The sequence below is a fragment of the Gigantopelta aegis genome, chromosome 3, assembly GCF_016097555.1.
Source record: "Gigantopelta aegis isolate Gae_Host chromosome 3, Gae_host_genome, whole genome shotgun sequence".
Classification (NCBI taxonomy): domain Eukaryota; kingdom Metazoa; phylum Mollusca; class Gastropoda; order Neomphalida; family Peltospiridae; genus Gigantopelta; species Gigantopelta aegis.
Window position 1 is genome coordinate 90,735,801 of NC_054701.1, and position 12,595 is coordinate 90,748,395.

At 36.9% G+C, this 12,595-nt stretch overlaps 1 protein-coding gene across 1 annotated transcript; it reads left to right on the forward strand.

Annotated features, from left to right (window-relative positions):
• The first annotated feature begins 7,328 nt into the window (after nucleotides 1–7,328).
• On the forward strand, nucleotides 7,329–8,643 carry LOC121369312 (ADP-ribosylation factor 1-like). Its single transcript, XM_041494290.1, has one exon. The coding sequence runs from the start codon at nucleotides 7,406–7,408 to the stop codon at nucleotides 7,949–7,951; it is 546 nt and encodes a 181-aa protein (XP_041350224.1). The 5' UTR covers nucleotides 7,329–7,405; the 3' UTR covers nucleotides 7,952–8,643.
• Nucleotides 8,644–12,595: the final 3,952 nt, after the last annotated feature.

The following is a 12,595-nucleotide window of genomic DNA, read 5'->3' on the forward strand; positions in this document are numbered from 1 at the left end:
CCGGTTGTAGACATATGTTGGTATTTAAAATCGAGGTCATGGAGTGTTCTTCGTAAAGTTGATATGGATATGTTGATTCTACATTCCTCCCTTAAAGCCACGTTAATCTTATGTAATGTAGGGTAATTCGCCCTCTCTATAAAATCTGTATACTCGTCGTCTAATAACATCTTTATCAAATAAATCGATGAGTTTTCGGTCGCGTTTTTTAACAGTGATTTCTGTGCTTGGATTCGTAGAGCTTAGATTTTTCACAGTTCGTTTTACTGTTGAAACCGAAACTTTAAGTGCAGCGGCAACTCGATCGACAATTCGATAAGAAGCATACCTAGGTCTACCGCGCTGATATTCATCTTCAAAATAATCGAAAACGTTCTTAATACACAATTTTACATCAACTGAAGTGTTTTTTTATTTACCCATATTTTTCCTCAAATAACAATAACAAGAATGTCGACTACTACATTTTCAATGAATTTATATACCCTACCTAACTTGTATTTTACGTGGTTTACACATTGCTACAATAGCACGTGCAGTCATAGATGGAAATAATGATGTTATTGACCAAGCAATGCTATCGTATTTTGAACAATCATCGCTGTGTCTGCGGGATGAAAAAGTGGTTGAACCCATACGAGTCCGAACAATAGCCCTTTGGTTTTTCGCATTACAAATGTAACACCCCACCCCCAAACCCCAGCCCCTAGCACCACCCTAAGTACTATATATATATATACTTATGAGTTCCCAATTTAGAGGCAAATTAAATAACATTTTTATTATTATTTGATGTTGGTGGCCTTTGACATTTTATCTCCCCCCGGGTCCGGCCCTGCATTAAATTTATTTATAAATTTGGAAAGCACATTCCTGCTGTGTGTGAGGTGATTTGTGTTTATTACTGTGCTACACCTCAGTTGTGTTTACATTAGCTAAATTTATTAAATATAATGCACCTACAAGAAAGGGGTACATGTTCTGTTTGTTTACACCTATGTTTAACGGAAAGATTAGACAATGCTGTTACACACTGCAAAACAATAATAACTTTGATTTAGTGAAACAAGCTATAATAGCCTTCACGTAGCCTCAGATCCCAATGTTTTGATATGCAAATGACCTTAGTTATTTATAGGAGAAATAACGTGCATTTAAACGACACAGAGATTTTTAAAAAGTGGAATTAAGTCAACTTCGTGCATTTTATATGATGATTTGTATATAAAACCTGTCGGGGTTTGGGTTTGTTTTCATGTAAATGCAAAGAAAACAAATATCGAATAGGAAATAAACGTAACATTTGCAAAAAACTTTGGGTCTAAATAATTGAACAGGATAATAGGATGACTTAGGGTGAGTGCGTGCGAATAATTTTAACATGCTCATATACCACTAGAGTTTCGAGCATGTCCGTCCTGGGGCCTGTCTCTAGATAGCCAGTGACTTGCTCCGGGACAGAAACAAAAATTAAGGGGACAATTTTGAAATTTACATCCAAAAAATTAAATAGTGGGCCTTTAAATTTTTTATGCGCATCTCTAATTAATATAATTAATAAAGAAAATTCTACTCATTAAATTTGGTCGCTAGATTAGATCGGGCGGTCAAAAAGAAATTAGGTAGATAGATAACTAGTTTAAGACGCCTATCCCGTGTCCGACCTCCGATACGATCGGTGGCCTGACTTGGGATGGGGGGGGGGGGGGGGGGGGACAGAATTTTGAAAATAGCAATTAGTAAAAGAAATTAGTAGGATAAAAAAAAGAAAAAAAGTTACAAGCCAAAAATAAAATGAATTGACTGCTCGGCCGAATATTTATCTAATTTGGAACATTTTAGAATGACAGTCCAAAAATAAATAAGAGAAAGAAGAGAGGATCGGACTATTTAATAATATTTTTTTTTAAAAGAAGTAATTTCGACATAAAATTTTGAACGAGATCTAAAAGTTTAAAGTCCGATCTATATGATCTGGGCCGGAGGGGGCGGGGGGGGGGGGGGGAATAAATTTGACGTGGGCGGAATTTGGAATACGAATTTAGTAGTTAGGTCAAAGACCGTAAACAAATTGAGCTACACAAATTTAAGTCCAAACAAAAAAATTAGACTGTTCGACCGAAAAGGTTGGTGATTTGACCAATTTAGACGGGCTTCAAAAATAAATTGCGTCGGACTGTTTACAAAAAAATAAATGCGGGCCACAAATTTTAAAGTCCGACTAAGTCCTTGGAAGGTTGGTGACTACGAAGGGCTGAGAGGGGCAGCCTTGTCCAGGTTGGGGAGCAGATGTTTCTTGTGAAGCAGGGTCCGTATCACGTGCAGGTACACAGCGTCGCCGCAGACTGCCTTGACCATCCGGTGTATGGTGTATTTAGGGTGAGCAGACCCAGAAACACCACTCCCGCACCCTTTGGTATATACATACCTATGTTCGTGCTTATATTCAATTAAGGTTCACGCACACGCCTTAGCTACCAGAGCCGTTTATCCAGGACAGTGTGTCAATGGTTAGTAGTTAGTCAGAGAGAAGTTGGCGTAATGGTCCTGTGTTAAACTTGTTCTGGGTGGGAGCCGATACCCATCAGTACCCATCAGAAAACAAAACCTAAATACAATTTTACGTGAAAACGCCCCACTCACCGGTGGCTCAGTCTGTTAATATAATTTGTGTATGCAACCTATGACTCATGTATTGATGACAGAACCAAAGTATGATGTAGTTCGAGTGTTCTGAGTCCTGCTCTGTTTATATGTCGACCTGACCCAACATATACTCAAAGAGAGAAAAGAAAGAGACGTATAAATGTTATAGTACATATTCAGTCGGGTCATTTAATTAAATAAACCTCCACATATTCTGTCGGGTCATTTAATTACATAAACCTCCACATATTCAGTCGGGTCATTTAATTACATAAACCTCCACACATTTGGCACATTTATTTTTCCCAAAAAAATTTCATTCATAAAGTTTGTCGGATGGTAAAATAAACAGAGGATAGTGCTAGAAGACACACAGTACTAGAAGCATGATTTTGAATAGAAAAAAAAAATGAAAGAAAAACCAAGCACCACACCCCAAGAAAAACAGACAAACAAAAAAAAAGAAAAAAAAGAAACAGAAACAAAACAACACATAACAAAACATGAGTCTCACAGCAAAAACGTCTCTGTATGAGTTAAAAACATTTTTGGTAATTTTGACATTTAGTCTTAGAGAGGAAACTAGTTTTCCATTAGTAGCAAGGTTTTTTTTATAAGCGCCATCTCACAGACAAGATAGCACATGCAACGGCCTTTGATATACCAGTCGTGATGCATTGGCTGGAACGAGAAATAACCTAATGGGTCCACCGACGGGGATCGATCCAAGCGAGCGCTCTCTGTACGAGTCTACCAACTGACGTAATAAAAAAATCCCTCTAGCTGCTGCCAGTGTATTAACACCTCTTCAAAAAAGTAAAATAAATAAATAAATAAATAAATAAATAAATAAAAACATTTAAATTATTTATTTATTTATTTATTTATTTATTTATTTATTTTAAAATACCACACCCTTATGAAATAACACTCGTACGGGAAAGAGTTTCATCCATTCTATTTATTTTCAGATGTAATGACCGGATGAGGTGTATTAGTTATGTTGGGTGTGGTACCTCCTATGTTTTATTTATCGAATGGTTGCACTGTGACGTCTGTCATAACAGGGTATGAACAACGTGTCTTTCGACACCTAGGGAGGAAGTGACACTTAAAAATGACTCAAACCTAATGGGAAGACAACTCTAACATATTGGCTTCAATGGTCATATATTCTAAATATCTATCCCGGTTAATCATATAACCACTTATTGGACACCAGTATCGGTTAAGCCAATGTTGTAACCTTGGTTCGCATACCAGTACAGTGTTTTATCCAGAGTGAGTTTTGGCAGTTTTGTGTGAGGACTAAGGTTATTAACCACCAACGAGTAACCAATATTTTCTATCCTGGACAGCCTCCGAAGCCGAGGTGTGTACCAAAGACAGCATGATTGAACCTTAAAAGGACATTCCTGAGTTTAATGCAATTTTTAAGATGTTGTCGACTAACAGAGACTTTTTAACGATTGTAATTACATCTCAAATATATTTTTCTGCATAAAATATTAGTTGCTGTATATTAAACGTGTTTCTGATCGTTCTACTATTTGTACTAGGTTAAATTTCTTTTTATTTCCTAAAATATACTTTTTCGTACGTAAGAAATTATTTTAAAACATAATCCAGTTTCGGCTTCTTACAAATATTAAGACGACCAGAAAGACATTGAATATACAAACACTGATATTCTAAATAAGAAAATATATTTAATATGTAAGTTTAGTCGTAGAAATATTTTATTTTTCGGAAACATCTTACAATGCACCAAACTCAGGAATGTCCCTTTGATATATATAAATATGAAAACACTGCTTTCAAATAGATCATACGCACACTCATAGAACTTAAAGTACGCTGAAAATCCATTTTAACAAATGTATATTATTAATTGATTTATGATTGTTTGGGGTTTAGTGGTGTGTCTGTGCATGTGTTCGCACGCGCACGTGCGTATGTATATAGTGTGTGCGTGTATTCGTGCATGCGCATGTGTATGTGCGTGTGTGTGTGTGTGTGTGTGTGTGTGTGTGTGTGTGTGTGTTGAATATGTGTAAAGCTGAAGTTTATTTTGTTTAACGATACCACTAGAGCACGTTCAGTTATTAATCATTGGCTATTAGATGTCATACATTTGGAAACTGTGACATGTAGTCTTTAGAGGAAACCCACTGCAGTTTTTCATTAGTAGCAAGGGATCTTTTATATGCACTTTGCCACAGACAGGACAGAACATACCACGGCCTTTGATATATTAGTCGTGGTGCACTGGTGGGGACGGGAAAAACCCAATGAGCGAATGTATCCACTGAAGAGATTAGATCCTATGATACAAGCACCTCAGGCGAGCGCTCTACTGACTGAGCTAGATCCCGGCCCATTATGTGTGTGTATGTGAATGTGTGTCTGAGTGTGTGTATGTGAATGTGTGTCTGAGTGTGTCTATGTGAATGTGTGTCTGAGTGTGTGTATGTGAATGTGTGTCTGAGTGCGTGTATGTGAATGTGTGTCTGAGTGTGTGTATCTGAATGTGTGTCTGAGTGTGTGTATGTGTGTATGTGAATGTGTGTCTGAGTGTGTGTATGTGTATGTGTGTGTATGTCAATGTGTGTCTGAGTGTGTGTATGTGTGTGTATGTGAATGTGTGTCTGAGTGTGTGTATGTGAATGCGTGTCTGAGTGTGTGTATGTGAATGTGTGTCTGAGTGTGTGTATGTGAATGTGTGTCTGAGTGTGTGTATGTGAATGTGTGTCTGAGTGTGTGTGTGTATGTGTGTGTATGTGAATGTGTGTCTGAGTGTGTGTATGTGTGTGTATGTGAATGTGTGTCTGAGTGTGTGTGTGTATGTGTGTGTATGTGAATGTGTGTCTGAGTCTGTGTATGTGTGTGTATGTGAATGTGTGTCTGAGTGTGTGTATGTGAATGTGTGTCTGAGTGTGTGTATGTGAATGTGTGTCTGAGTGTGTGTATGTGAATGTGTGTCTGAGTGTGTGTATCTGAATGTGTGTCTGAGTGTGTGTATCTGAATGTGTGTCTGAGTGTGTGTATGTGTGTATGTGGATGTGTGTCTGAGTGTGTGTATGTGTATGTGTGTGTATGTAAATGTGTGTCTGAGTGTGTGTATGTGTGTGTATGTGAATGTGTGTCTGAGTGTGTGTATGTGAATGTGTGTCTGAGTGTGTGTATGTGTGAAATATTTTAGGTTCTTGTGCGCGCGTGCGTCTGTGTGAGTACGTGTGTGTGTATATATGCGTGTGTGTGTATACGTGTGTGTGTACGTGTATGTGTGACTGTGTGTGTGTGTGTGTGTACGTGTGTGTATAAATGTCTGTATACATGTGTGTGTACGTGTGTGTGTGTGTGTGTGTACACGTATGTGTACGTATACGTGTTTGTGTGTACGTGTACGTATGTGTATACGTGTGTGTGCGTGTGAGTACGTATGTGTGTGTGTACGTACGTGTGTGTGTACGTGTGTGTGTACATGTGTGTGTACTTGTGTGTACGTGTGTTTGTACGTGTGTGTACGTACGTGTGTGTACGCACGTGTGTGTGTGTACGCACGTGCGTGTACGTGTGTGTGTACGTGTGTGTCTATGTGTGTACGTGTGTTTGTTTGTACGCGTGTGTGTGTGTACGTGTGTGTGTACGTGTGTGTGTTTGTTTGTTCGTGTGTGTATGTAAGTACATGTGTGTGTACGTGTTCATCAATCTACCAGCAAGATTAGTTGAAAGAAACCAGTATGGCTTAAAGCAACAATGTCGCTTCACTGTATTATACCATTCATAATGCAAAATAAAAACTTAACAGAAATGTTAACGCACACGTGTTATCATTATTAAACGTTGTTTGCTTTTAAATCAGTTTAAAAACAAAATACTGTTACATAATAGAAAACTGCTTCTGTGTGTTATTACAAAAAAACTAACACATTTTACGTGACCTATATTATGTTACAAATGACGTGATGATACATTATTATGGAAAGTTTGTTTTGTTTAACGATATCACTGGAGCACATTTATTAATTTATGATCGGCTATTGGATGTCAAACATTTGGTAACTCGTAGTCATCAGAAGAAACCCGTTACATTTTTTCTTAATGCAGCAAGGGATCTTTGCACTCTCCTACAGACAGGAAAGCACATACCACGGCCTTTGTCCAGTTGTGGTGCACTGGTTGAAACGAGAAAAAATAACTTGAATGGATCCTCTGAGGTGGTTCGATCTTGCGACGTTAGCACTGTAGGCGAGGACTCAATCGGCTGAGCTAAATCCTGCCCTTCCATTTTTATGGATGCTTTTTGTTTAACGATACCACAAGAGCACATTGATTTATTAATCATCAGCTATTGGATGTCAAACATTTGGTAATTTTTGGTAGAGAGGAAACCCGCTACATTTTTCATTGGTGGCAAGGGATCTTTTATATGCACCATCCCACAGACAGGATAGCAAATACCACGGCCTTTGCTTCTAATGAAAAAAATTTAAGGGATTTCCTCTCTAAGACATTATGTCAAAATTAACTATTTTTTCTCATTCAATCGCTGATGATTAATAAATGAGTGGTGTCGTCAAACAAAAACAAAACGATAAGCTGCGTAGTATGAAGTCAACGCAAGGTTGATGTATAAATATAACAATAGTTGAATTGTTAATACTATTTGGTGACGTCACTTTCTTTCCGCATCCGCCATTTTAGTGTGTGTTGGCGTACGGGAGTTTCTTTTGCGAATTTCTGGAAACTAGACAAGATGGGAGGTTTTGCTAGTTTACTAAAAGGACTTTTTGGGAAGAAGGAAATGCGAATATTGATGGTTGGTCTTGACGCTGCTGGTAAAACAACCATTTTATACAAATTAAAGTTGGGCGAGATTGTAACGACAATCCCCACGATAGGATTTAATGTTGAAACTGTCGAGTACAAGAACATTAGTTTCACGGTATGGGATGTTGGCGGACAAGACAAAATCCGACCTCTATGGAGGCATTATTTCCAGAACACTCAAGGTATCATATTCGTCATTGACAGTAATGATCGGGAACGTATTGCAGAAGGCCGAGAGGAGCTCACTCGAATGTTGGGTGAAGATGAACTGCGTGATGCCGTGCTTTTGGTTTTCGCCAACAAACAGGATCTGCCGAATGCCATGAATGCTGCCGAGGTAACAGATAAGCTTGGTTTGCACGCTTTGAGAGGCAGGACGTGGTACATCCAGGCAACATGTGCCACCAGTGGTGATGGACTGTATGAAGGTTTAGACTGGTTATCAACAATTTTGAAAAATAAAAGTAAATAAATACTGACGGTTATAATTAACAACTGAACTCATCCTCTGGGACCACACGCAACATTGTCCTCAAGAACAGTTAATTTAATTGTTCACACAAATAACCTACATGTTTTACGCAAACTTCAGTGAACTTTCATCATGTGGTTATTTTTTATTTATTTCCATAACTGAAGTTTCATGTTCTGCCACAAAGAACACTTGGCATGTGGGATGACGTGCTGCGCTAATGAACATTGTATAAACAAAAACTTGACATTATTTTAATTTTCATTCAGCAAAGGGAAATAATTAGCTACCAACAGTTCCATTTACCTTGTTGTAAATATTTATTACTCGTGTATCTATTGGTCTGCTTCATCTTTTGGTATATACCAGCCACCAGTATAAGTATGATTGTAAAATTTTAGAAATTTATGTTGAATTGTACATTGATTGCAGTATGTTTGAGAATATGTATACATATGAATACGAGATTTCTGCACATAATCATTGTAAACTAAGGGAAAATGGATGGGATAAAATACTGATTGTCAGTTATTTAATAAATTTAAATGATTTACATTGTTTTATGTTTTAGTGTAATTTTTTTAAATGATATTTCAATCAAAATGTTTCTATATTCATTCATTACTTTCAAGCATTCTACATTATGTGTACCAATTTTCAAGTTGGGAATAAACAAAATTATTTCAATAGTTGCCACTTCTTTAATGTTAATTTTTTTTATAATAAATTTTTGAATTTATAATACATTTCCATGCTTATATCCAGTGACGGTTCAAGAATTCTGTTCTTGGCACTCATCTCATCTACCATGGCTGTCTGACCAGGACGGGTTAATGGATGTTCGCAAGAATGAAGTCGAGGTACCTGTTGTGTAGTTGCCATTATGCCTACACCACTTCGTTGAGCCATTGAAGCTCTCTAGATGGGTTGGAACTGGTACTGGCAAGCTAACCCAAAATCTACCAGGCTTGAGGCAATTACTTGATCACTGTCTAGAAAAGATGATTTTAGATGTTGGCAAATTCACATTTAAAAAAAAAATTGTTAATAAATCAATATGCTCCAGTGGTGTCATTTAACAAAAACAAACTTTAATCTTCAATATATATTTATTATTTGTGCACTTTGATATAACAATAAAAAAAATTGCAATTTAAATAATGAGCAAAATTCTTACATTTTCACTATTTTAGTAGACCCAGTCATTGTTTTAGCCTTTAACGATGAATGCCACCAAGTGAGCTGATGGGTAATTGGTTCTGTTATGTTAGACCCAGTGACAGGCCTTCAAAGACTGGTCAGTATGGTTTGGTGCCGCATGTTTTCCTAACAACAGTTTGATTTCGGTTGGCATAGAGGCACACTGGCCATATAAACATCAAGTCGTCTCATCACACTTTGATTATCTTCAATACACGTTGGGTTTTCTTCAGACTAATGGGTAGTTATCACCTCATCCTCTAGAGTGTTTTTTAGCTTCTGTTTAGGCTGCTGTAAATACAAGCTAACACTGAAACAGCAGTTTATCGCACATAAATGGTGGTGTTATAACAACAGCTGTTGCTGAACAAATCTTGCAGAAATCAGTTTTATTAGTGACTTTATTGTAAACTGCAGGTCAAGTAATCATATTCCGGCAGTCGCATTACATCCAGTTTTAAAGGGGAAAGAATTCCTTTTGGACCGATGGGCATCTGCATAAAGTAAAAATAATCAGGGTTTTTTTTATTGATTCTGGTGAAGATTTTTTTTTTAATTTATATATATAGAGAATAACTCATTACTGTCTTCAGATATTGGCTTTATTCTGTGATGGGTTAACATGGCTAATGCCGCACAATTCATTCAGCTTAGCAGGATAAAACCAATATCTTAAAGACCATAACTGGTTATTTTATTTATTCTGTAATAAAATGGAAATGGGGGGGGGGGTCATATTTATTCCAGTTTTTGTTTGCAAATTGAGTACCATCAAACTAGCAAGGCTTATGCAATACAATGTCATCTAAAATACATGACATCATTATTAGTAAGACACTAGCTACATTTTGTCACATTCAGAAAGTGTTTCTAAACTAGTTAGTAAATAAATATGCAAGTTATGTATGTTTATCTTGAGAAAACTTCATTTGTATATACTCAGGACTCAAAATAGGAAGTAAAATTCATTTGTTTTAAGTAGCAAGCCCAAAGAAGAAGAAAAATATGGTCTTTTGGAAAAAAGACCGCACAGGATATGGGACAGTGTGTGGAAAATAAGACCTTTGAGATGTATTTTAGAGCATTATAAAATTAAATGTAACAGAATCACCAGCTCAGCCTCAGCAAAATAGAAGATTAGATAATCGTACATACATTTGTATCTTGAAAAATCACCGGTAATTTTTTTAATTTTGAGGGGTAATTTTAGCAGGTGAATTATTATTTGGCTGCAGTGCTAGGTCTAAAATTTTACTGCTTTTACTTTTCAAAAGCCACTGTTTGGAAACCCTAACATGCTTTAAAGTTTTGTTTTGTTTAACGACACCACTGGAGCACATTCTCGTAGTCATCAGAAGAAACCAGCTACTTTTTTTCCTAACGAAGCAAGGGATCTTTTATATGCACTTTCCCATAGACAGGAAAGCACATACCACAACCTTTGTCCAGCGGTGAGATCGATCCCCGTCAGTGGGCCCATTGGGATATTTCTTGTTACAGCCAGTGCATCACGACTGGTATACCAAAGGCTATGGTATGTGTTATCCTCTCTGTGGGATGATGCATATAAAAGATCCCTTGCTACTAATGGAGAAATGTAACAGGTTTTCTCTCTGACTGTGTCAAAATGATCATTTGTTTGACATCCAGTAGCCAGTGATTAATAAATAAATGTGCTTTAGTGGTGTCATTAAACCAAACAAACTTGTTTGTCCAGCGGTGGTGCACTGGTTGGAATGAGAAAAAACCTATCGGTTGAATGGATCCACCGATGTGGTTTGATCCTGTGATGCAAGCACCTCAAGTGCAATCCATGGTTAGCTCTGGCACTCACCAATTTCACCAAATGCGAATTTCGTAAACAATTGGCAAATTTTATTTTAATTTGTCGAAATAATTTCATGAAAAAAATGATATTTTGTTAGAATATAACTGGGCTTCTGCCATTTTTGAAGTTTAGCAGATAATTTGGCGAAATTTTCTGCTAACCCAGAGCTAGCCCTGGAGTAATCAACCGACAGCTAAATCCCGCCCTTATAATTTATAGAGTATGTTATTGACATTCTAGCTTGAAATACTAGTCGGGTCGGGCCTATGTCGCGTGACCTATATATTTTGTCTGTAAGTGAAAATATAGAAATTTATCTAAACCAAATATCTCGCCACTGTATGCAGTGATTGCAGGATAAATTGATATATGAACGTTGGATATGTATATATCTTTCCAACAAAATGCTTCTTGTTATATAATAATACACCTTTAAATAATAGAAAGTACATGTCAAAATACATTAAATGTTTATAACTGTGAAAGAAACATATGTTTAAAAGAAATAATAAAAAATCTGTAAAAATTGTGGATTCTAAATGTTGTGATTACATCCATTTTCCCCTGATCATGGGAAATAATCCCCTTGAACTATGCCACTGACACCAGTTCAAAATTCATTGTGTGGAGTGGGAAGCAATTTTTGCTTCTCAACCTTTAATCTTAAATCAATACCTAGAAACAAGACCCAGTTCTAGACCACAAGTATTGATTAAATCCTATAATTGTATAATTATGAGGGCACTTGTGCTCAAAAGTGGATATGGTATTAAAACATTGAAATCATGTACCTACTAAAACATTAAGATTGTCAAATTGTCTATAGAATCCAAATCTCATTTGGCCTTTTAAAAAAAAAAAATGTAAACGGGAAAACAAATTGGTTAGGGTAAATTTTTTGTTCCTTTTGTTTTATTTTTAAATGTTTTACTAGTATTGTATTCACCCGGACCCTATGGGTCCAGTAAAATGTTATACTAGTATTGTATTTATCAGGGCCCCTATGGGTCCAGTAAAATGTTATACTAGTATTGTATTCATCAGGGCCCCTATGGGTCCAGTAAAATGATATACTAGTATTGTATTCACCCGGACCCTATGGGTCCAGTAAAATGTTATACTAGTATTGTATTCATCAGGGCCCCTATGGGTCCAGTAAAATGTTATACTAGTATTGTATTTATCAGGGCCCCTATGGGTCCAGTAAAATGTTATACTAGTATTGTATTCACCAGGGCCCCTATGGGTCCAGTAAAATGTTATACTAGTATTGTATTCACCCGGGCCCTATGGGTCCAGTAAAATGTTATACTAGTATTGTATTCACCCGGGACCCTATGGGTCCAGTAAAATGTTATACTAGTATTGTATTCATCAGGGCCCCTATGGGTCCAGTAAAATGTTATACTAGTATTGTATTCATCAGGGCCCCTATGGGTCCAGTAAAATGTTATACTAGTATTGTATTCACCCGGGCCCTATGGGTCCAGTAAAATGTTATACTAGTATTGTATTCACCCGGGACCCTATGGGTCCAGTAAAATGTTATACTAGTATTGTATTCATCAGGGCCCCTATGGGTCCAGTAAAATGTTATACTAGTATTGTATTCACCC